Source organism: Sorex araneus, chromosome X, assembly GCF_027595985.1.
Source record: "Sorex araneus isolate mSorAra2 chromosome X, mSorAra2.pri, whole genome shotgun sequence".
Lineage (NCBI taxonomy): Eukaryota > Metazoa > Chordata > Mammalia > Eulipotyphla > Soricidae > Sorex > Sorex araneus.
Window position 1 is genome coordinate 285,652,264 of NC_073313.1, and position 26,258 is coordinate 285,678,521.

At 42.2% G+C, this 26,258-nt stretch overlaps 1 protein-coding gene and 2 pseudogenes across 4 annotated transcripts in view; 2 read left to right on the plus strand and 1 right to left on the minus strand.

The window, feature by feature from the left end:
- The window catches only part of LOC129399564 (uncharacterized), a 742,397-nt pseudogene that overhangs the window by 68,878 nt on the left and 647,261 nt on the right, over nucleotides 1–26,258 (minus strand).
- ACYP2 (acylphosphatase 2) overlaps nucleotides 1–26,258 on the plus strand; it is a 165,048-nt gene that overhangs the window by 2,174 nt on the left and 136,616 nt on the right. For all 4 annotated transcript variants that reach the window (XM_055119713.1, XM_055119715.1, XM_055119716.1 and 1 more), the window contains exons 2-3: nucleotides 4,371–4,387; nucleotides 5,255–5,364. In XM_055119713.1, coding sequence (XP_054975688.1) covers nucleotides 4,371–4,387; nucleotides 5,255–5,364 — 127 coding nt within the window. The remainder of the gene's footprint in view (nucleotides 1–4,370; nucleotides 4,388–5,254; nucleotides 5,365–26,258) is intronic.
- LOC129399565 (uncharacterized) lies at nucleotides 18,336–21,179 on the plus strand (annotated as a pseudogene).

Genomic DNA, 26,258 nt, shown 5'->3' on the forward strand with positions numbered 1-26,258 from the left:
CAGCCTTCCTGGCCCTGGTTTTACTGTCCTTGGGTATTAGTCTCATAATATTTCATTTTTTAATATCTTACGAGTGTGTGCAATCATTCTATGTTCAGCTCCTTCTGACTCATTTCATTCAACATGATACCGTACATGTCCATCAATATATAAGCAGATTTCATGACCTCATTTTTCCTGACAGCTGTGTAGTATTCCATTGTGTAGATGTACCAGAGTTTCTCTATCCAGTGTTTGTTCTCAGGCACTTGGGTTGTTTCCAGATTCTGGCTATTGTGAATAGTGCTGCAATGAACATAGAAGTGTAGATGGCTTTTTTTTGTATTGTTTTTGGACCCTGAGGTACATTCCCAGAAGTGATTTTGCTGGGTTGTATGGAAGCTCAATTTCTAATTTTTTTTGAGGGATGCCCGTGTTGTTTTCAAAAGGGCTGGGCTAGTCATCCTGCATGGTTCTTTAATGTAAGCACCCTAAATGACATTGGACTCCAAGAATTAGCTCATATATTGTGTTTTTTCTTCATTACATTTGTGGAGAATGTATTGTACACAGTATATTTGCTTCTCGGGTCTATTTTCAGCATTTATATATAGGCCTCAGGTCACTGTTATTTTCCACTGCTGCTCATCCTATTTTTTAAGTGCTTCTTTCTCTTAGAACAATTTCAATCAATGACATTTTTTGGTGCCAGGAATTGAATTCAGGTAGACATGCAGTCCTCCATGGCTCCCCATCCTTGGCCCATATCAGAAGAGCTTTAGATTCTATTTTATTTCCTGTCAACTGCACATTCAGTTCCCATATTGTTAACATCTTATGAGCCTATGGTACATTTAAAAAAATTTATTGATTCACCGTGAGATATAGTTACAAGCTTTCATGTCTGAGTTACAATCACACATGATCAAACACCCATTCCTCCACCAGTGCACATTCCCCACCACCAATATCCCCAGTATACCCCCACCTTTCCCACCCTTCCACTGCCTCTATGGCAGACAATATTCCCCATACTCTCCTTCTACTTTTGGGCATTATGGTTTGCAAAATGCAGATATTGAGAGGTTATCATGTTTGGTCCTTTATCTACTTTTGGCACACATCTCCCATCCCGACTGATTCCTCCAACTGCCTATGGTACACTTATCAGAACTGTGTGGCCACTCCTTGGGGTGCTGTGGCCATTGATTCCTGTGGTCATTGATTCTGTATGTGTGTGTGTGTGTGTGTGTGTGTGTGTGTGTGTGTGTGTGTGGCAGGAAGATGGGACTGAATTCCTCAATTTGAAGAATCATAGTTTACTGCACTAGTAATAATGTTTTATGCTTGCAGTGCTATCGTAACCCATTCATCTCTTTCTCCATTGTCAGTCCCTCTCCTTCATTGTCCCACAGACAGACAGACAGACACACACACACAAAAACACACACTCTTTTGCAGTCTTAGTTTTCACTCCTTTTGGTAATACATGCTACCTTCTTCCAGTCTCTAATTTTTTCCATTTCCATTTCTGAAGACATTTAATGCTCACAAACTTCTATTGTTTTGGGGGTTTGGGAATGAGTGACTGGGGAGCTAGGACTGTGTTTTAATTATTATTTATTTTAAGTTTTGGGCCACACCCAGTGATACTTAGGGGTTACTTCACTCTGGAATTAGCCCTGGTGACGCTTGGGGTCTAAATGGGTTGCCAGGATTGAACCCAGTTTGTTCGTGCAAGACGGGTACCCGTATGCTGTACTTTGGTCTCTGGACAGCTGTGATTGTCTTGGAGCATTTGTAGCTGTTACAGTTACAACTAGAACCATACAAACTGAAAACTTGAAAGGGAAACTGATTAAGCCATGTACTGTACTGGTGCTTTGCTGCTAAGCAAAGCTGCTAAGCTGCTAAGTATAAGTGAATACTATTAGAAGTCATAGAAATGGGTGTGGTAATTATTTGGTTTTCCAATGCTTCCAACAGTTTTTGTTGTTGTTGTTAATTTTTGGCCCCACACAGTTGGATATATATATATGTATGTATATATATACATATGTATATATGTATATATATATATATATATATATATAACCAGCCAGGAGTTGGCTTTGTGTTCAGGGATCACTCCTCGTGGTACTTGGGGGACATTTTAGGGTTCCAGGGACTGAACCCCGGTTGACTCTGTGCAAGGTAAACACTCTACCCACTGTACTATTGTTCTGGCCCATAGTCAACAATTTTTAACTCAATTTTACAATAGGAGTAGTTTCTTGAACCCCAGATATAAAAAGAAATTTTCTTGAATACCGCTTAACATGAAAATGGGTGAATGGATAAATTATTTAATAGCTTGATAACACATGATTTATGTGTATACTTTTCCTTCAAGTGGGCAGGTAAATGGAAAAGTAGTTTTTAGAGGTTGAACATTTTAGGACATTAAAGTCAAGAAATAGAAATATGGTTAACTCTAACTCCTTTGCTCATCTTTGTTTCAAAAACATTTCATTTCTATTTCAGTTCTTTCTGTTTCACTTCTCTTTATTTTCTTTTAACTGTAATTGGTTGTGTGCATATCTCTTACTAGACAATAAGGATAGTATTTTTCAGGTCATTGTTTTGAAGGTTAGTAACTTTTCTTGATGTGCTTTCCAGGCTGTGCTGCTTCTGGGGACTACAAATGTATCCCAAGTGTGTACCCTGTACCACTCTCAGTTACAGATTAGATGCCATATCTTACTCATTTGCTAGGTTAAGGTTCAGTAAGACAACAAATTTAGTTATTTCTTTTTTCAGCTCTTGTGATTATGTCTTTATAACTAAAATCCCAATATTAATATTTATTGGTCAACTCAGGTATAATATGGTAACTTCTTTCTATTCTTTATAGTATATGCTCTATAGTATCTACTCAAAGTATATAATACTACTTTAGGTTAAATTCAGCTCAGATCAGCACAAAATCTTTGTGATTCCTCCCAGTTTTGAATGAAGTGGGGCTGGAGCGATAGCACAGCGGGTAGGGTGTTTGCCTTGCACGCGGCCGACCCGGGTTTGATTCCCAGCATCCCATATGGTCCCCTGAGCACCACCAGGGGTAATTCCTGAGTGAAGAGCCAGGAGTAGCCCCTGTGCATCGCCAGGTGTGACTCAAAAAGCAAAAACAAAACAAAACAAAACAAAAACCAGTTTTGAATGAAGCAAATTTATCATCATCAGTTTGAAATTAAACGTAAATTATAATCAGAATGGCTGTATGCATATTTCAGTGTCAGTAATGAATTTTTATAGAGGAGTAAGACATTCACTTAAATATTTATTCGTTCATTTTTCTTTCATTCATTTTTTCAATAACTACGTGCCATAATCTGCTCTAGCTGCTGGAGACAAAATGATGAACAAGACAGAAAAAAATCCCACCAAGGGCTGTAGTGATAGTACAGTGGGTAACTGGTGTTCAATCTCTGGCATCCCATATAGTCCCCTGAATACAGAGCCAGGAGTAAGCCCTGAACACTGCTGAGTGTGGCCCCAAAAGAAAAATAAGGAAAAAAAGAAAAATAAAAGCAAAATCTTGTCCTAATAAAACTTACAGCAAAGAGTGAAAAATTTTTAAAAAGTGACAAAAATATAATATATGGCATAGTCAGAAAGCATGTAGGGTACATTGCTGTTTCAGATAAATTCATCAGGGCATATTTTTCTAAGGAAATGGCATGAGTGTGGACACATGAATGATGAGAAAGTGCTAGTCAAGGAAAGGTCAAGGGAAGAACATCTCTGGCTACAGGAACAGTATGTGTGAGGCTAAATGACAGGAATGCCCAGGGCATATTGAGCAGCACAGAGGCCAATTTGGCCGTGCTGAACAGATACAGGCATCCTACAATGTGTTCAGAGCGTTTGGAAGGAGCTTGGAGACAGTGATAACCACAATGTGTTTTATTTTGAGTATGATGTGGAATTTTAAGCTGGAGGAGAACGTTTAAAACTGAGAAAGAAGTGATTTGATTTGGGGTTGGAGTGATAGCACAGCGGGTAGGGCGTTTGCCTTGCATGCGGCTGACCCAGGTTCGATTTCCAGCATCCCATATGGTCTCCTGAGCACGGCCAGAGATAATTCCTGCAGAGCCAGGAGTGACCCCTGAGCATCGCTGGGTGTGACCCAAAAAGCAAAAAAAAAAAAAAAAAAGTGATTTTATTTTCCCCCAAGATTATTTCCATTTGTCCTTACTTTTTAAAAGGAAATGATTTCTAATGACACATTCAGATATTAAAAGTTTTGTTTATTTAATTATTATTTAATGAATTAGATGAGAGGTAAGGCAGGAAATTATAATTTTTAAAAGGTAGACAAACTGACATTTCTTTTTATTCTTTTTTTATAGGTGTTTGCTTCAGAAGGGTAAGTCAATGAAATCTCGTTTTCTGTTTTGGGGCTAACTTTTCTCTACGGTTATTCCTGACTGCTGAGAGAGAGAGAGGAAAGCTGTTTCCAAAGCAATGATTAGTCTATTGCTGTTTGTCCTGACAGCAAGTGAAGAAATATTTGTATTTCTTCAAAGTCACTGAGATTTTTATTAAAACTCATTGATCTTTTCTCTATTGATTGAAGTGCTGTGATTTCCAATACTGTTAGTGATCTTTCCTTTGCACGAATCCCAACCCCACAGCATGACTGAGCCCACATTTCTCTTTCAAGCCACGTATTGAAGAGTTCTAGTAGACTGCACCTACCAGAATTTTAGTGACGTAGTGAAGATAGTTCAGAATCAAGATGTTTCTTGTAGCATTACTAAATTTGGAAAAAGAATTTTTAAAAGTCTATTACTAGGACAAGCAATGGACTCTTGCACAATGATAGTTTGTGTGGCAAATTGGGAGTCAGCAGAGAACCTCTGACTCTTTAAACGGAATGCCTTCTACTGGGTACAGCTGGCGTTTTCCTGGCGAATGTGAAGTGACATCACTTGGAGCCCAGCCTAACAGTGTAATTTAGGCTTAGTTGGTGTGGGGGCTATGCCACTGGATGTTAGGGATTATAAAACACACCAGGAAAGGATTTTCTGGAATAATTCTCAGGTGGGTGGGCCGTGCGGTATGGGGTCCAGCTCCGGAGGACACACGTCGCCCCAGCCTCTGCGGCGTCGCCCTGTCGCCCTGGTCTGTTTGAGAGTGGGAAACCAGCTCCGCGCTGTCTGGGTGTCCGTGCCAAGGACCTCGCGGGCCAGACTGCGATGCGGGACCCTGTCCCTTGCTTTCTCCCGAACAGTACACGGAAGAGGAGGCCAACAGAGCCGGCGTGGTGGGCTGGGTCATGAACACCAGCCGGGGCACCGTCACGGGCCAGCTGCAAGGTCCTGAGGAGAAGGTCGACAACATGTGAGTGACAGCCCTGGCACGCGGGACGGTCGCCGTGTGCAGGGGGGTGGCTGGGGTGGGGACAGCTCGGGGCACAGCACCTGTCTCAGCTGGGCCTGGCGCGGGCCCCAGGGCCCCAGACGCCGCTTGGCGCGGGCCCTGTCGTGAGAAATAGCGGAGGGTCAGTCCCGCTTCCTCGCCGAGGAGGGAGGGGCTGCAGTGCTGGTGGAAGCGGACTTGCCGGGCCGGCTGGAGTGGCCTTCTCTGAGGCACCGCTCCCCCGGGAGGCGCCGCACGCCTTAAGTTCCCTCTGTGGACTCTCTCTCCCCCTCCGTGCGCCCTCCGTGGGCTCTCTCTCCCGCTCTGGGGGCTCTCCCCGCCGACAAGGAGAACACCAGGACCGCCCTGTTTCTCCCCGAAGGGGTGGAGGGAACACGGCGGCCGCGAGGCTGTGGAGGGGACCCCAAGGCTGCACTTGTCGCCCTCCCCTCCCGCCTGCAGCCTCTGGCTGTCCACGCGAGTGTGTCGGTGAGCGGAACCCCCAGCCCAGAGCAGACCCCTGTGACGGGCGGGAGCAATGCCCGCGCGCACTCACTGCCCAGGGCCGCCTCCCCGCTCGCCCACTCAGCTGGTCATAACTTCCACTGCTCTGGCCCGGGAAACACAACTGCAGATTTGAGCGTTGTGACATGTTAGGAAACACACACTTTGTAGACATGATTCAGTTCCTCCTAAGCCATCCCATAGGTAGGGCTACAAGGCCTCACACCCAGTTTATCTCGCTTCATTATTTGCGGTTTATCTTTATGATAGCATGGTTTTAGATTTCAAAAGCAAGACTTTCATTTTATTGTAATAAGTGAAGAAGCAAAATAGAGTTTTTAAATTTGTTTTTTATTTTTTAATTATGTTTTTAGCCATTTCCTGAGTCAACTTTTTATTTATTTATTTGTTTGTTTGTTTATTTATAAAGTTTTTATTAGTGAATCACCGTGAGGCAGTTGCAGACCTACAACTTTTCATGCTTGTGTTTTAGTCACACAATGCTCGAGCACCCATCCCTACACCAGTGCCCATTCTTCACCACCAACGATCTCAGTATCCCTCCCACCCCCTGACCCCACCCCACCTCTGTGGCAGAGGGTTCCCTTTTGTTCTCTCTCTCCTTTTGGGCATTGTGGATTGCAATAGAAGTATTGAGTGGCCATTGTGTTTGATTTATAGTCTACTTTCAGGGCGCATCTCCCATCCCCAGCGGGTCCTCGAACCACACCTTACCTGGTGTTCCCTTCTCTATCTGAGCTGCCTTTTCCTCCAGCATGTGAGGCCGGCTTCCAAGCCCTAGAGCCAGCCTCCTGGTCCTTATCTCTACTACTCTTGGGTGTTAGTCTCTCATTCTGTTACTTTATATTACACAGATGAGTGCAATCTTTCTATGTCTGTCTCTCTTTTTCACTCATTTCACTTAGCATGACCTTTGCATATAAGTGGATGAACATAGAAGCAAAATAGAGTTTTAAACACCAAGTTGATCATCTTCAGTTTTCCCTCTAGCTGCAGTCCCTTTTATAATCACCCAATAATCTGGATATGATCTAAAGCTCTCTTTTACTGGAAACCTTTAAGCTCACATTTATAATTATGGCTTTACTTTTACAGAAATGGACTCTTATGTGTTTTTAATGAAGTTTAAAAATCTTTAAATATTTAACAGCCACTAGGTGAGCTGCTAACCTCTGTATTTACCCCAGTTTCTTTAAGATTATTTTAGTGTTAAAATTACACCCTGACTTGAAAAGTAGGTTGTAGAATTTGCTTTCATAAATTGTGGGGGCAACAGTTAATAAAAGACAATTTCAGTATGATTGTTACAAAGTGCATGAAACGTTGTAAGGGTAAAAATATTTATTTAAAAAATGGTAGTGGGATTGACTACTAGTATGTTGGGACATCATACTCCTCAAACCCTGTTGTGAATAACTTTGTAAATCATGGTGTCTTAATGAAAAGGAATGAGGAAACAAGTGTCAGAGGGACCAAAAGAAAGGCAAGGAGGAAAGGAGGGAGGAAAGGAAGGAGAAAGGAGGGAAAGGAAGGATGGAAGAAGGAAGTGAGGGAGGGAGGGAGGGAGGGAGGGAGGGAGGGAGGAAGGAAGGAAGGAAGGAAGGAAGGAATAAAGGAAGGAAGGAAGGAAGGAAGGAAGGAAGGAAGGAAGGAAGGAAGGAAGGAAGCAACGAAGGAAGGAAGCAATGAAGGAAGGAAGGAAGGAAGGACGGACACATTGCGTGACTTTAATTAGTTTTATAGAACGAATTCAGTGGATGAGGAGAAAGCTAGAAGCCATGAGCCTGAGAATGGGCTCTGCCATGGGTGCTCAGCTGGGTCTTCTCTGCTCCCATGTAAAGTGAGTCTGGTTCACTTCCTTAGTGTTGGCCTACTAATGTACAGTCTGCACATTTAAAATTGTTGGTCTCCACACATCCCTTCCACGTCTGTCTTGCACACACATGTACACCATACACACTTACATGCACATGCATCTTTGGGTTTCAGTCAACATTTTATTTTTAAACTAAGCTATACTATATTTTCTCTGCATTTCACTTTTACCAATCCAAAGTGCTACCAGAAAAATGGCATGGCTCTAATTCAGGTCTTGTAAATGGCAATTTCATATAGATATACTGTTTTTTATTACCAGATTTCTAGGAACTAATTTTGTTTCTTGTTTTGTTTTTCAATAAAAGCAGGACTACAACAAACATTTTCTTTTTATAGGATAAATCTATTTCCATGAGTATTTGTTAATTGAAGTGTTCATGTATTCTATTTATTTTTCTTGATTCCATAACTCTAGTTTGTTTTTAATGGAGCAATATTTCTGAGCAATTCCTGTAGTTTACATGCCAATTTACTTGTCCTACAATCTTTTCCAATAACACCATATCATAATACCCTCTATGGCTTCTCCATTTCACTGGTAGCACAGTTAGAATAAATATTTCATTTCCTCCCACCTTACCATGAACTGTCTATTCCTGAAACAATATTAAGAAGATAACATATTAAAGATAATATATTAAAAATTAAGTTGTTCATCTCTTTATAGTTAATCTCTAAAATAGTTCATATTTTATTTATTATTTTTTATTGAATCATCATGAGATACATACTTACAAAGATGTTCATGACTGGGTTTAAATCATACAATGTTCCAGCACCCATCCATTCACCAATGTACATTTCCCACCATCAATGTCCCCAATTTTCCTCTCCCCTCACACAGCCTGCCTCTGTGGCAGGCACTGTCCTTTTCTCTCTCTCTCTCTCTCTCTCTCTCTCTCTCTCTCTCTCTCTCTCTCTCTCTCTCTCTCTCTCTTTCTCCTTCTGACATTATGGTTTGCACTACAGGTTCTGAGAGGCTATCATGTTTACCTACTTTCAGCACTCAGTTTTTGTCCAGAGCTATCATTTCCAACTATCCTGTTGTAATAGTCTTTTCTTCATCCTAATTGCTCTCCCCCACCAACTTATGGTAAACTTTGAACCATGCAACAATCATCCTGGTCCTTTCTACTGTTCTTGGGTATTAGTCTCATATCATTGTGTTTTTTTTTAAATCACACAAATGAATGCAACCATGCTATGTCTTTGTCCCTCTCTCGTGTCCATCCAGTTATAAGTGAATTTTATTACTTCATTTTTCCTAAAAGCTGCATAGTATACCAATGTGTGGATGTACCATAGTTTGTTCATCCAGTTGTCTGTTCTCGGACACTTGGGTTGTTTTCAGATTGTGTTTTTGGGTCCCAAGGTATATTACCAGAAGTGATATTGCTGAGTCATATGGAGCTTGAATTTTACTTTTTTGAGGAACATCCATATTGTTTTCCAAAAAGACTAGACCAGTCAGCGTTCTCACCAACAATGAGAAAGTCCCTTTATCTCTGCATCTATTTTAGCATTGGTTATTTTTGTTCTGTTTGAAGTGTGCCAATCTCTGTGGCATGAGATGATATCTCACTGTTGTTTTGATCTGCATCTCCCTGATGATTAGTGATGTAGAGCATTTTTTCATGTGCCTTTTGGCCATTTGTATTTCTACTGCGAGAAAATTTCTGTTCATTTCTTCTCCCCATTTTTTGATGGGGATGGATGTGTTTTGCTTGTAGAGTTCTACCAGTCCCTTATATGTCTTGGATGTTAACCACCTATCAGATGAGTATTGGGTAAATAATATTTTTCATTCCATGGGCAGTATTTGTATCTTGGTCACCATTTATTTGGAAGTGCAGAAGCTTCTTAGTTAATGTAGTCCCATTTGTTTATCTTTGCTTCCACTTGCTTGGTTAGTGGTATTTCATCTTTGAAGATGCCTTTAACTTCAATGTCATGGGTTCTGTATACGTTTTCCTTTATGTACCTTACGGATTCAGGTGTGATATGAAGGTATTTAATCCATTTTGGTCTGACTTTTGTGCCTGGAGTTAGACAAAGGTCTGAGTTCAATTTCTTTCTTTTCTTTTTTTTCTTTGCCTGTAGCTATCCAGCTTTCCCAGAACCGCTTGTTGAAGATTTCCTTCCTCCACTTCATATTTATTGCTCATTTATCAAAGACTAAGTGATAATATATTTGAGGTTGGCATCAGACAATATCAGGATATCCAAATCTATTCCATTGATCTGTGCGTCTGTCTTTATTCGAACACCATGCTGTTTTAATTACAAAGGCTTTGTGGTATAGTTTGAAGTTGGGAAAGGTGATGCCAACCATCTTCTTTTCCCAAGGATCGCTTTTGCTACTCTTGGGGTTTTATTGTTCCATATGAATTCCAGGCAGTCTCTTGCCTGCACGCCTAACTGTCTTCCCCGGGGCCCCTCGGATGGGGTGGGCTCCAGCTCCCCTCCCTGCCCTGAGCAGAGCTCCTGCAGCCGAAGACCTCTGTAACCTCACCACAGCCATGCTCAAGGCCCCTCTCCACACGTTCGGACAAGACTCACACATGAAGGTACCAGCAGAGGAATCCAGGTGTGTGGGACCCGGGGCTGAGACCTTCAAGCCTGCTCGGATTGGGACTGGGCCTCTTCCACCCAAATTTCCCATTTTCCAGTAGCTAGGCGGTCACACCCAGGGACTGCCCCCAGCACCATGTAATCCCACCAACAGCCAACACCCAGAGATTTAAAAACTAAGCTCCCGGAAGCTTGTATCTTACGATATCTTATAGCCTACTTCTCCCTCTGGGAGAACCTGGCAAGCTACCGAGAGTTTCCTGTCCACATGGGAGAGCCTCGCAAACTCCCCATGGTGTACTCATATGCCAAAATCAGTAACAATACTGGGTCTCATTCCCCTGACCCCAAAAGAGCCTCCAATGCTGCATCGTTGGGAAGGATGACTAAAGAGAGGCTTCTAAAATCTCAGGGCTAGGATGAATGGAGATATTACTGAGACCGCTCGAGAAATTCAATGATCAACGGGATGATGATGATATGATGAAGAATTTCAGGAGTGTTTTATCTATTTATTTGAAAAATGTTATGGGTATCCTTATAGGGACTGCATTGAATCTGTATAATGCTTTCAGGGGTATTGCCATTTTAACAATGTTAGTTCTCTCAATTTGTGAGCAGGAGATATGTCTCCATTTCCTCATATCCTCTTTTATCTCTTGAAGTAGCATTTTGTGGTTTTCTTTGTATAGGTCCTCCACCTCTTTAGTGAAGCTAATTCCAAGGTATTTGATTTTCTGAGGCACACTTATGAACAGAATTTGTTTTTAATATTTTTTCTTATATTTCATTATTTGTATAGAGAAAGCCATGGACTTTGTGTATTGATTTTGTAACCTTCCACTTTACTATACAAATCTATTGTTTCTAGGAGCTTTTCCTGTAGAATTTTTAGGATTTTCTAAGTATAGTATCATGTCATCTGCAAATAGTGAAAGCTTGACTTCTTCCTTTCTTCTCAAAATGCACTTGATATCTTTTTCTTGCCTAACTGCCATGGCATGAACTTCCAGTACTATATTGAATAGGAATGGTGAGATTGAGCAACCTTTCCCTGATCTTAGAGGAAAGCCTTTTATTTTTTCCCCATTGAGGATAATGCTTGCTGTAGGCTTGTGGTAGATGATGTTGACTATATTGAGGAAAATTCCTTTAACTCACACTTTGTTGAGAGTTTTTTATTTTTATCATGAATGGGTGATGAATATTATTAAATACTTTCTCTGTGTCTGTTGATATTATTATGTGGTTTTTATCCTTTATTTTATTGAAATGGTGTATTGTGTTGATTGACTTGAGAATGTTAAACCATCCTTGCACCCTGGGGATAAATCCTACTTGGTCATGATGTATGATCATTTTGATGGGTAGTTGGGTTCAATTTGCTAGTATTTTGTTGAGGATCTTTGCATCCGTGTTCATTGATCTGTAATTTTCTATCTTTGGGTGTATTTGTCTGCTTTTGGTATCAGGGTGATATTTACATCATACAAGTTTTTTTGGAATGTTTCTTCAATTTCCTGGAAAAGCTTGAAAAGGATTAGCAGTAGGTCCTCTTGAAAGGTTTGAAAGATTTCACTAGTGAATTCACCTGGGCCTGGGATTTTTGTTTTTTGAGAAGACTTTTGATTACCATTTCAATTTCCTTGATGATGATAGGTCTGTTAGGGTATTCCAAATCTTTTGGTTTAGCCTTAGTAGGTTATAGGAATTCAGGAATTTACCCATTTCATCAAGGTTCTCTTGTTTTGTGGCATAAAGAATCTCAAAATAATCTCTGGTGATTCTTTGAATTTCTGTGGTTTCTGTTGTGATTCCTCCTCTAATTTCTGTTTCATTTATTAGGGTTCTCTCTCTCTCTATGAGTCTTGTTAGTAATTTATCCACCTTTTATTTTTGCAAAGAACCAGTTCTTGGTTTTGTTTATCTTTTGAATTGTTTCTTGGGATTCCAGTTCATTAATTTCTGCCCTCTAAGTTTCACTATTTCCTGCCTCTTGCCTAGTTTGGGCTACTTTTTTTTCAATTGAATTACCCATGAGATACAGTTATAAAATTTTCATGTTTGAGTTTCAGTCCTACAATGATTAAGCACCTATACCTACACCAGTGCACATTTTCTACCACCAATGTCCCCAGTATCCCCCCATCCTACCCCTACCCCTGCCTCTATGGCAGAAAATTTCCCCCATACTCTTTCTCTACTTTTGGGCATTACAGTTTGCAATACAGATACTGAGAGGCTATCATGTTTTGTCCTTTATCTACTTTCAGCACACATCTCCCATCCTGAATGACATTTGGGCTACTTTTGTTGGTCTTTTTTTAAATTTCTTTTTAATTTTTTAAATTTTTTATTTTATTGAATCACCATGTGGAAGGTTACATAGTTCTCAGGATTATGTCAGTTATACAATACTCAAATACCCTTCCCTTCACCAGTGCCCATATTCCATCACCAACCCACCCCAGTATACCTCCCGCCCCCTCCCGCCCCCCCAGTCCCTGCCCTTGTAAGTGATAGTTTCACTTCGTTTATGCTTTATCTTGATTACATTCCATGTTTCAACTCATAACTCACTATTGTTGCTGGAGTTTCCCCCTAAAAAGAAAAAGACAGTCCTACTGTCAAGGAAGCATTTGATAGTTTTTCATTGCTGAGAATGTAGAGATATTAAGTCCTGCTGTTTGTTACATAACTTTTTTCTTTTTTTCTCCCCTCGTCCCGTGCCACCGAGTTCATGCTTGCTTAGTAATCGCTACGCTGCCTGACGAAAGGAAAAAAACCAAAAAAGATGGTTATTTCCCGTCATCAGCCGGCGTGGGGCTATGGCTTAGTTGATAGTCTAGTAGAATGTCTGCAAGCAGTTTCTGGAACCCAAAGTAGTGCACTGGTATCGGCCCGGCTCGAGATTCCACCAGCGTCCCGCTGTTCCATGTACATAATAATTTTTTCCCTTATATCCCATTCCCACGCTACCAGGTCCATGTCTGCTTAATGGACATCATACTATGGTTAATGCCACGCCGCGTTTCTTCCAGAGAAAGAAGGATATTTCTTCTCCTCAGCTGGTGTGGGGATATGGCTTAGTTCAGTCTAGAGAGATGGCTAACACTTTGATTGCCTTTAATATTTCAACAAAAGACTTACTATTCTTGTTAGGATTTCCCCCCAAAGTCCGACCCGTTAAAAAGGAACCATTTCATATTGCTGATGATTAGATGACATTAGGTTGCATGGCTGCTGCTGCAGCCGCGCGGTTTTGGGTTTCTGTATAAAGTCCAGGGAAAGTACAGCCAGAAATTACATCACTGCAAACTTTTACCCTTTTATGGTGCTCATAAGATGGAAAAACCTAGAGAGAGCTGGATCGGTGTCTCCATTTTGTGCTCAAAAAGCGGTGGAAGCTGTGCTGTGCTCAGGAGGAAGGGGTTGAGAGAGAGAGGTTAAAAAAATAGAGACATACCCAGCTCCCACTGTCGCAGCCTGGCGTAAGCTCTCAGTTCACATTCTGGAAGTATTTCAGTGGGCTGCTGGAGTCCAAAGGAGCTCTTTTGGGCTCTTCGATCATGCTCGAGCGGCAGCCACGCCCAAAGGGCTTGTTGGTCATTTTGAAGACCTTAAGCTGTTAAATTATTAATGTGGATCCTTTCTTCCTTCCTTATGAAGGCTTGCAGAGCCAGGCGTGCAGACAAGAGATAGTTATATATATGTGTGTGTATGTGTGTGTGTGTGTGTATGTGTGTGTGTGTGTGTGTGTGTGTGTGTGTGTGTGTGTGTGGCGTCCTGTGGTCTCATCTCGTACTTGATCTTCTGCACTTGCACCATCAGATCCTCGATGGATACTTCTGATGCCAGTGTATGTGCGTTGAAAGTACAGACAGTGTGTGTGTATAAAACTATATACACACATACATACAAGCCCCTCTCTTTCATTTCTTAAAGTGTTTCCTTGCTGAAGTTTAGTTGATCTATCAAGAGGTGACAAAGTGCTGTTGAAATCTCCAACTACTATTGTGCTGCTATCAATGTTTTTCTTCAAGTCTTTTAGTAGTTGTAAGTATTTTGCTGCTCCCTCATTAGGTGAATTTTCGTTTAGGAGTGTGAGTTCTTCCTGATTCCTTATGAAATGACCTTCACTGTCTCTTGCAGCCTTCTGCAGCCTGAAGACTATGTGGTCTGATACTAGTCTGGCCACCCTGGACTTTTTAAGGGGGTTGTTTGCTTGGAGAATTGTTTTCCAGCCTTTGACCTTGAGTCTGTGTTTACTCTGACTGTTCAAATGTGTTTCTTGGAGGCAGCAAAGTGTTGGGTTCAATTTTCCAATCCATCCTGACACTCTGTGCCTCCTGATTAGTGTATTTAGCCCACTGACATTAAGAGAGATTATTGTGATGGGGTTTTGTACCACCTTTCTTCCAGATTTTGTTGTGTTTGTGGGACTTGTCTTATCTTATAGTAGCCCATTTAGTTTCTCTTGTAACAATGGTTTTGAGTCTATGAAGTTCCTGAGATGTTGTTTATCTGTGAAGTTGTGTGTTACTTCAGATTTGAAAGAGAGTCTGACTGCATAAAGTATTCTTGTTGAGGCTTTCATTTCAATGAGTTTTTTCCACTGTATCCCACCACTGTCTTCAGGTTCAGAGGACATCATCTGATAAGTCTGCTATAAATCTTTTATTTTTTCCAAAGAAACAGGGTTGAATTTATTACTGCTGTAAATCTTTTTTTTAGATGTGTCATAGTTTCTTTTTTTAATTAATAGTTTATTTTTAATTAGTGAGTCAACGTGAGGGTACAGTTACAGATTTATACATTTTTGTGCTCATGTTTCTCCCTTACAAAGTTTGATAACCCATCCCTTCACCAGTGCCCATTCTCCACCACCAGTAAACCCAATATCCCTCCCCCCCTCCCCAGTCCCGTCTCCCTCCACCCCACACTGCCACTATGGCAGGGTATTCCCTTTTGTTCTCTCTCTCTGATTAGGTGTTGTGGTTTGCAATAAAGGTGTTGAATGGCCATTGTGTTGTCTCTAGTCTATATTCGGCCCGCATCATCTTTCCCCCACATGACCAACAACCACATTTTAATTGGTGTTCCCTTCTCTGAGTTGCCCAGAATGAGAGAACAGCCTCCAAGCCATGGTGACAACCTCCTGGTACTTATTTCTACTATTCTTGGGTGTTAGTCTTATAGTCTATTATTCTATATTCCACAGATGAGTGCAATCTTTCTATGTCTGTCTCTCTCTTTCTGACTCATTTCACTTAGCATGATACTTTCCATGTTGATCCACTTATATGCAAACATCATGAACTCATTCTTTCTAACAGCTGCATAGTATTCCATTGTATAGATGTACCAGAGTTTCTTCAACCAGTCATCTGTTCTAGGGCACTCGGGTTTTTTCCAGATTCTGGCTATTGTAAACAGTGCTGCGATGAACATATAAGTGCAGATGTCATTTCGACTATACTTTTTGGCTTTTCTGGGATATATTCCCAGCAGTGGTATTGCTGGGTCAAATGGGAGCTCAACCTCTAGTTTTTTGAGAATCGTCCATATTGTTTTCCAAAAGGGCTGAACTGGCCGACATTCCCACCTTAAATTCTACTACAAAGCAGTAACAATTAAAACAGCATGGTACTGGAACAAAGGCAGACCCGCAGACCAATGGAACAGGGTGGAATATTCCCACACACAACCTCAAATGTATGATCATCTAATCTTTGATAAAGGTGCAAGAGATGTGAAGTGGAGCAAGGAAAGTCTCTTTAACAAATGGTGCTGGCACAACTGGACAACCACATGCAAAAAAATGGGCTTAGAACTCGATCTGACACCATGCACAAAAGTCAGATCAAAATGGATTAAAGACCTCAACATCAGACCACAAACCATAAGGTACATTGAAGACAAGGTAGGCAAAACCCTCCAGGATATTGAAGATAAAGGTATCTTCAAAGATGACACGGAACTAAGCAATCTAGTAAAAACAGAGATCAACAAATGGGACTACATTAAACTAAAAAGCTTCTGCACCGCAAAAGATACAGCGACCAGAATACAAAGACTATCCTACAGAATGGGAAAGGATATTTACACAATACCCATCAGATAAGGGGTTGATATCAAGGGTATATAAAGCACTGGTTGAACTCTACAAGAAGAAAACATCCAACCCCATCAAAAAATGGGGCGAAGAAATGAACAGAAACTTTACCAAGGAAGAGATACGAATGGCCAAAAGACACATGAAAAAGTGCTCTACATCACTAATCATCAGAGAGATGCAGATCAAAACAACCATGAGATACCACCTCACACCACAGAGGCTAGCACACATCCAAAAGAACAAAAGCAACCGCTGTTGGAGAGGATGTGGGGAGAAAGGGACCCTACTGCTGTAAATCTTAAGTATATTTCTTTGTAAGCAATTTCCTTCTGTGATCTTGCTGTTTCTATCTCTATTTGTGGTTTTCATTCTGATTAGGAGGTGTCTTGGGGTATTTTTATTTGTGCCAACTTTATTAAGTAGTTATTCTTAATGAATTGAAATCCATTTTCTCATACAGAATTTTCTTATATAAAATGAATTTTATTTCTGAATTCTTTGTTCTGGTCCACTGATCAAACTATCATTTTTTATTTTTTTTTAAGAAAGACAGTATTTTTATTTATTTATTTATTTATTTATTTATTTAAATTTATTTATTTTTAATTAGTGAACCACCGTGAGGGTACAGTTACAGATTTATACACTTTTGTGCTTATGCTTCCCTCATACAAAGTTCGGGAACCCATCCCTTCACCAGTGCCCATTCTCCACCACCAGTAAACCCAGCATCCCTCCCACCCTCCCCAATCCCATCTCCCTCCACCCCACCCTGCCACTGTGGCAGGGCATTCCCTTCTGTTCTCTCTCTCTAATTAGCTGTTGAGGTTTGCAATAAAGGTGTTGAGTGGCCACTGTGCTCAGTCTCTAGCCCTCATTCAGCCCACAACTCCCTTACCCCGCATGTCCTTCGACTGCATTATAGTTGGTGATCCTTCTCTGAGTTGCCCTTTCCGCAGAATGTGAGGTCAGCCTCCAAGCCATCCCCAGAGAGGCAAAAAAGTATAATCGAAATGACATCTGCACATGTATGTTCATCGCAGCACTGTTTACAATAGCCAGAATCTGGAAAAAACCCGAATGCCCTAGAACGGATGACTGGTTGAGGAAACTTTGGTACATCTATACAATGGAATACTATCCAGCTGTTAGAAAAAAGGAGGTCATGAATTTTGTATCTAAGTGGATTGGCATGAAAAGTTTCATGCTAAGTGAAATAAGTCAGAAAGAGAGAGACAGACATAGAAAGATTGCACTCATCATTTTTAAATTTTTTATTATCATTATATATCTTTATTAATACTACATATTGGTTTTCGGCCCAAGTGTTCAGAGGGCAACCTGGAGGGTGGTGGTGTCTGGGTAGTGGATGTAGTGGGGGTTGGCCAGTGAGGTATTTATCTTGGGTAGGGTGGGGCGTCTGGGTTGGACCCCTCCCTCAGATGCTGGGGATTGGAGGAGGCAGACAGAGGATCTTGTTTCCAGGTCTCGTTGAACCTAGAGCTGGTTTTGCAGGGCTCACCATAAAATTCTTAATACCTATTATTCCCATACCATATTTTGATAGGGTTCAAATTTAGTGTGAACCATGGTAACACCTCTAAGGGCGATTGGAGACTGCCCTAAAAGCCTCCGTCCCTCTCGGAGAGCCCGGCAAGCTACCGAGATTATTGAGCCCGCACGGCAGAGCCTAGCAAGCTACCCGTCTCATATTCGATATGCCAACAACAGTAACAACAATTGGCCTCATTCACCTGTCACAGAAAGAGCCCCCAATATGTCAGCATTAAGAAAGATGAGCAAAGAGAGGCTGAAAAAATCTTGGGGACGAACTAGACTGCCAAAACGAAGAAAGACTAAGATGATTGTCTGTACTTTCAACCCATGGTCACTGGCATCAGAAGCATCCATTGAGGACCTGATGGTGCAAGCGCAGAGATCAAGTACGACATCATTGGTCTGACTGAAACGAGGAGACATCAATCACATCACGCCATTTTCGACAGTGGAGAATTGTTCCTCGGAACATGCAACAACAGAGGCGTTGGTGGCATTGGTGTCTTTGTCAACATGAACTTGGCCATGAGCATCGATTCATTTGAAGGCCTAACAACCCGAATTGGATGATTACGCTTGAATAGATGTGGCTCATTTGCCTGCAGTTTCTGTCTTCATCGTCTACGCACCAACTTCCAACTACGATGAAGAAGAAATTGAGAGGTTCTACATGGAACTGGAGAAGTTCTATAAAGAAGACCACACCTTCTAGAAGATCATTGTTGGTGATTTTAATGCCAAGATAGGTCCGAGAAGGTCGCCCGATGAACTCCACATTGGGACACATGGCCTAGAATGGAACAATCAGGATGAGATACTATCTGAATTCATCATGTCGACCAAGACCATCCATGGTAACTCACAGTTCCAGAAGGCCAAACCTAAACGCTGGACATGGGAGTCTCCCGGTGGTCAGTTCCACAATGAAATTGACCACTTCATATTCAGTCAAAGGTTTTGCCTGACCGATGTCGCTGTTGTCCCAAAATTCCAAACGAGATCAGACCACCGTCTCCTTCGTGCAAAATTCTACTTCACAGAGCGGGGAGAATAGTCTGCAAAATTTAAGTCTAAGAAGGCAACTCCCAGAATGACCACCAACTGGGAGCTCTTTAGCACTATTGCAGCAACGTGGGAAGATGCCGTCCTTGACAACATCGACAAGGAATATGATCGACTGGTTCAGCACCTCCATGTCTGTGTGAAGAATGCCGAGAGTGAGAAAGCCACAAACAGATGCCTGTCTTCGGAAACTCTCGAGCTCATTCGTCAATGTGGTTTGGCGCGAGCCTCAGGCAACCACAAGCTAACATCCGAGCTCACAAAGCTGTGCAGAGATGCAATAAAGGAAGACCTCAAAGAGAGAAGAGCAGCAGTGTTGGCCAGTGCAGCAGAAGCTGGGAAAAGTATTTGCAATGCTTGCCTGTCCTTCGCCAACTACAAGACCAAGATGACTGCCCTCAGACGTCCCGATGGATCTATCACATCTTCCAGAAAGGCAATGGAGAGGATTATTCATGACTTCTACTCGGATCTCTTTGACAGCCATGTCCACCTGCCCACATACCAAATTCCGCAGGATGGATATGTCGTTCCCAACATTCTCCCTTCTGAAATCCGACACGCCATTTCGCTGGTAAAGACACGAACAGCACCTGGTCTGGACAAGGTCAGACCCGAACACCTGAAGAATCTGCCGCCAGTACTCATCAATACAGTGGCCCGACTCTTCACATGCTACCTGTCTGAATGCAAGGTTCCATCCCAGTGGAAAACCAGTAGGACCGTTCTGTTGTACAAGAAGGGAGACATCCACGACATCAGCAACTATCGCCCAATCTTTCTGTTGTCTGTCGTCTACAAGTTGTTCACTCATGTCATCCTAAACAGAATAGGCAGAACACTAGACAAAGGACAATCATGCGAGCAAGCCGGGTTCTGAAGAGGATTCAGCACGATAGACCATATCCACACAGTGATCAAACTCATTGAAGTTTCGCTAGAGTTCAAGATGCTGCTTTGTCTAACGTTCATTGACTTAAAGAAGGCCTCCAATTCTGTTGAGACTGAGGTGGTTATCGAAGCCTTGGTCAAACAGAGAGTTCAAACTCAATATGTAAAAATCCTCCGCAAGCTGTATTGTGGATTCACCACCAGGATCTCATCATTCTACAAGGAAGTGATCATTGATGTAAAGAGAGGGGTGCGGCAGGGTGATACCATTTCACCGAAACTCTTCATTGCCTCCCTTGAGAACATCATGCGACAACTGGAATAGGAAGGAATGGGAGTGAAGATAGACGGTCGGCAATTACACTACCTCCGCTTCGCTGATGACATCGTTCTCATAACGCCAAACATTAGCCAAGTGGCACAAATGCTGGCTGACTTCGACCATGAGTGTGGAAAGGTCGGATTGCAGCTGAATCTCAACAAGACGATGTTCATGAAAAATGAACTGGTCCCTGAAGCTCCATTTGCTCTCAATGGAATGAACATCTCTGAATGCAGCAACTATGTGTACCTGGGTCGAGAAATCAACATGAGGAATGACTTGGTGCCAGAACTGCACAGGAGGAAGAGAGCAGCGTGGAATGCCTTCAGGAGCGTCGAAGAGGTGGTTAAGAGAATGAAGAACCTCCGACTCTGGACACATCTTTTCGATTCCACTGTTCTTCCTGCACTAACATATGCCTCAGAGACCTGGGCCCTACACAAGCAGGATGAGAATGCTATTAGGGTATCCCAAAGAGGAATTGAAAGAGCTATGCTGGGAATATCATGTCTCACTCAAGTGAGAGAAGGAATCCGGAGTTCTGACCTCCGTTGACAGTCAAAAATCAGGGATGCTATCTCGTCTGCCAAGGCATCAAAAATTAGATGGGCCGGTCATGTAATGCGATTCAGAGACGACCGTTGAACTAGAGCTGTTACAGACTGAATTCCACGGGATGTCAGAAGACCTCATGGCCGCCCACTAACTAGATGGTCAGATTTCTTCATCAAATCTCTGAGTGAACGATTTGAGGCTCTTTCTGTTCCTGGAGTGAGCAGGTATCATTGGGCTGCACTAGCTCACGACAGGGACAAATGGAGATGTTACTGGCGCCCGCTCGAGCAAATCAAAGATCAACGGGACTACAAGTGATACAAGTGATCTAAAATAGGGATGGTCTAATAGACTACCTTTATTTCCCCCTGACTTTGATTTGACTGTGAATTATCCCTTCTTTTTATCTGAATCGTACTTAAAGCTTAGCGTTCTTTTTTGTTTATTTATTTATTTGGGCTGGAGCTATAGCACAGCAGTAGGGTGTTCACCTTTCATGCGGCTGACCCATGCTCAATTCCTCCGCCGCTCTCTGAGAGCCTGGCAAGCTACCGAGAGTATCTCACCCGCATGGCAGAACCTAGCAAACTACCCGTGGTGTATTGGATATGCCAAAAACAGTAACAAGTCTCACAATGAGAGATGTTACTGGTGCCTGCTTGAACAAATCAATGAGCAACAGGATGACAGTGACAGTGACATATTGGTTTTATTAAGAAGAATTGAAGTATATTTACATTTACTATTTTTTATTTGCTTTATCTTCTTGTTAAACTTTCAGGTATCTAATTACTTTATCTAATTGAGATTATATTTGTTTTGTTTGTTTGTTTGATTTGGGTCACATCCAGCAATTCTTAGGGATTACTTCTCGCTCTGCACTCAGGAATCACTCCTGACAGTCCTTGGGGGACCATATTGGATGCCGGGCATTGAACCTGGATTGGCCACATGTAAGGCAAATGCTCTCTCTGCTGTACTATCGCTCCAGCCCCTATATATTTATTTTAAAGAAAACTTTTCTGGTTGTTTCACAAATATGCTTTGGAAAATAGATCTTGATTTTAAAACGATTTTAGATATAAAAATAATTAAACTAGTATAGTTTCCTTGTACTTTTCACTGTTTCCTCATTTTACATTAGTGTGAATCATTGGCTCATTACAACTAATGAGCCAATTTAGATCATTAGTATTAACTAAGTTTATTCTTTATTGAGATTTCCTTAGCTTCTATCCAATGTCCTTTTTTATTTTGTAATAGTCCATATGTGACTTGTTTTTAGTTGCACATTTTATTTATTTATTTATTTTTTAATTTTATTGAATCACCATGTGGAGGGTTACATAGTTCTCAGGATTATGTCGGTTATACAATTCTCAACCACCCTTCCCTTCACCAGTGCCCATCTTCCATCACCAACCCCCCCAGTATGCCTGCCGCCCCCTCCCACCTCCCCAGTCCCCACCCTTGTACTTGATAAGTTTCACTTCGTTTATGCCTTATCTCGATTACATTCCATGTTTCAACACACAACTCACTACCGTTGTTGGGGTTTCCCCCCAAAAAGAAAAGCAGTCCTATTGCCAAGGAGGCATTTGATAGTTCTCCACTACTAAGAATATAGAGATATTAAGTCCCGCTGTTTGTTACATAACTTTTCTTTTTCCCCCTTGCCCCGCGCCACCGAGTTCACGCCTGTTTAGTAATTGCCACGCTGCCTGACAAGGGAAAAAAAAAACGAAAACAAAAAACGAAAAGGATGGTTATTTCCCGTCATCAGCAGACGTGGGGCTCTGGCTTAGTTGATAGACTAGTAGAGTGTCTGCAAGCAGTTTCTGGAACCGAAGGTCTTGCGCTGGTATCGGCTCCGGCTCGAGATTCCACCAGCGTCCCACTGTTCCATGTACATAATTTTTCCCCTTATATCCCATTCCCACGCCACCAGGTCTGTTTGCTTAATGGACATCACACTGTAGTTGACGACACGCCGCGTTTCTTCCCGAGAAAGAAGAAAATTTCTTCTCAGCTGGCGTGGGGATATAGCTTAGTTTAGTCTAGAGAGATGGCTACCGTTTTGATTGCCTTCAATATTTCAGCAACAGACTTACTATTCTTGTTAGGATCTCCCACAAAAGTCCGACCCATTAAAAGCGAACCATTACATATTGCTGATGCTAAGATGACATTAGGTCACGCGGCAGCAGCCGCGTGGTTTTGGGTTTCTGTATAAAGTCCAGGGAAAGTACAACCAGAAATAACATCACTACAAACTTTTACCCTTTTATGGTGCTCATAAGATGGAGAAGTCCTGCGCTGTGTTCAGGAGGGAGGAGTTGAGAGAGAGAGACAGGTTAAAAGAATTGGGGGATGCCCGGGTCCCACTGTTTCAGCGCACCGTGGGGTCTCTGGTCCCATGCCGGAATTAGTTCAGTGGGCTGCCTGGAGTCCAAGGGCGCTCCCTTGGGCTCTTCCATCATGCTCGCTCCGCAGCCGGATCCAAAGGGAAGCACACGTGGGGGAGGTGGGTTTAAATATCTATCTGCGGTGGGCGGGGGTCGCCGCCCCCGCCCCCTGGGGTCTCCCGCAAGCGCACGAAATCGTCCTGTTTCAGCTGGATCGCCGGCTCCATTTTGCGCTCAGGAAAACCGCGGATCCTGCGCTGTGCTCAGGAGGGAGGAGTTGAGAGAGAGAGACAGGTTAAAAGAATTGGGGGATGCCCGGTTCCCACTGTTTCAGAGCACCGTGGGGTCTCTGGTCCCATGCCGGAATTAGTTCAGTGGGCTGCCTGGAGTCCAAGGGCGCTCCCTTGGGCTCTTCCATCATGCTCGCTCCGCAGCCGGATCCAAAGGGCTAGTTGCACATTTTAATGACATCATTAAAAGAATTGATATTAAATCTTTCATATAAGAAAAGGATATATTTTCAGTTTCTTAGACTTTTTATCCTTCAGCATGATTTTGTAGTTGTGATGTAGACTTTGTGCTTTTCTTGCTAAGTTTATTTCTGAATATTTGTCTTTGTTTGGGCTGATGTAATAAAGTCCCATAAATGGGGTGGTTAATAAGCCACAGAAACTTAAATTTCATAGTCTGGAAATAAGAGCCTTCTTCTGGGCTGCTGACTATCAACTTTTCATTGTTTCCTGACAGACAGGAAAAGGTCTCTCTGTCTCTTTATTTTTATCTTTGGCCCACACCCGGTGGTACTCAGGCTGACTCCTCTCTCTGTACTCAGGGATTACTCCTGGTGGGGCTTGGAGAACCATATGGGATGCCAGAGATAGAACCCAGGTGTGCCATGTACAAGGCAGGTAAACACCCTGTAGAAAAAGTTTGTGTTGCAAGATCATCAACCCAGTCTTAAGGTCCCATACTCATAACCTGTGACTGCTCAGAGGCCAATTTCCAAGTATAATCATCTGAGGGATTAGATATTAACTAACATAGGAAAATTGGGGGAAACATATATTCTTTTACACTACTGTGTATAGAATATTCTTCCTTTTCTGTTTTGGTGTATTATACATTAGTACTACTAATCATATTAGAATTCTAAAATCATACACATGTAATATAGCCAGATATACTAGGTATCCTTTTGTTATTGACTTCTGCCTCACAACTATATACTTTAAGAACTCCATGCTTTGCAAAAGATGTATTTTGTAACCCTTGGATACAGCATCCTGTATATGTCCAGTGCTTGTTGAATCACATTGTGTAAAATCACTGTTGGGGTCGGAAGATAGCCTGAGTGGGAGCACACATGTGTTATATGTGTTCTGAGTTGAATTCCCAGCAGAGCAGCCCCCTTCCCTGCCCCCACCCCACTGTCAGCACCTCTGGAGCTATGTCAGCATAGCTCCGGTTGCTTCTGAGCACTGCTTCGCCCCGGAATACTTTACTATCGTTCTCCGAGAGAAGCTCTGTGTACCCATCAATGTATTTTCACCTCAGATATGCCCCCAAGCACAAGGCATGTTCTGTGACCTGTCGGTTACACTTACCTTGCAGGCCTGTCTTCCTTTGGGCTGGGGCGAGGCCCAGGGCACAGCTGTTTTTGTGGTACTCAACTCTGATCCTTTCCTGCAGTGGCTTTTAATTTTCTTGATCATGTTTTCTTGAAATGCAGTTTTCTATAAGCTTCCCAAGGAAAGGCGCATTAAAGACAAGAAGTTTGTTCACCTGCCTTCATTTGCCTTCACACTTGATTGATGTCAGTTACAACATTTCTTGTTAGTGAATGACGTTCAGTTATAACATTCGGTTCCTCAGAAACCTATCTCTGACTCAGAACTTTGAAGGCCTGCCTCTGTGAGTTCTTGTGTTGTTAGTGAGATATTGGATGTCAGTTTTATCCAAAGAGTAGGGAGTTCCACTGCTTATTTATCTCAGAACATGCTCAGCTGTTTGACTTTTCCCTTCACTTTTACTCACTTCTGTTTTGTTCATGACTGAATTTTATTTTATTTGTTTTTGGAACTTTCCATCACACCTTAAAGTGTTCAGAGCTTTCTCCTGGTTCTGTGCTCAGAGCTCACTCCTGGTAGCACTTGAGGGACCACATGAGGTGCTAGGAATCCAACTGGGGTCACACATACATGACTACCTTACCTTATCCCCTATGCCATGTTTCTGGTACCTGGGTTTCACTTTAGATGCTGGGTTCTTGCAAGAGAGTTGTCTTCCCTTGGTAATTTATTTCCTCCTCTCTTCTTGGTCCTCTTTTTGTGAAACTTCGATGTGTTTTATGGAAAGCTGGTTTTCTGGTTTCCAGCCTTTTTAGTTTGGTTTCCACACACCCTGCACCACTGTCATAGTGTCCCCTTCCTTTTTTGGGGGTCCTACTGGCTGTGCTCATGGGCCATTCCGGCACGGTGTTTTGTGGAACTGTGAGATGTCCTTGCTGGTTTGAAGCTGTGGCTCTCACATGCAGTGACTGAGGCATAGCTTTGAAGCACCTCCCTGGCCAGAGAGGCCTTTTTGCCAAGGAACTCCCAGAAGTGAAATTTGCAGGTGGTTCTTCTGTGCTCCCTGATGCCTCAAACCCTGAGTTTCCTGTGGACCACATGAAGAAGCTGATTTGTTTTCCTTGCTGGTATTCACTTGTAGTAGCTTGTGTATACTGTATTGTAATTCCTTTATGTGTTTTCCTCTTACTTTGCTGAGCCCTTATTTCAGTGTAAGTTAATACAAAAAAAAACCACATTCAAAGTGGATTAAGTTAGGGCTCATTTTTCTAACAAGAAATCTGAAGGTAGGTGATTTCAACCGTGATGCTTGCAAGTTGCCCCTGAGAGTGCTGGGGGATCTTGTGGTACTGGGGATTAAACCTGAGACTCCTGCATATGAAACAAAAATATTTTGATTTCAAAGAATGAATTTATTCCTTTAG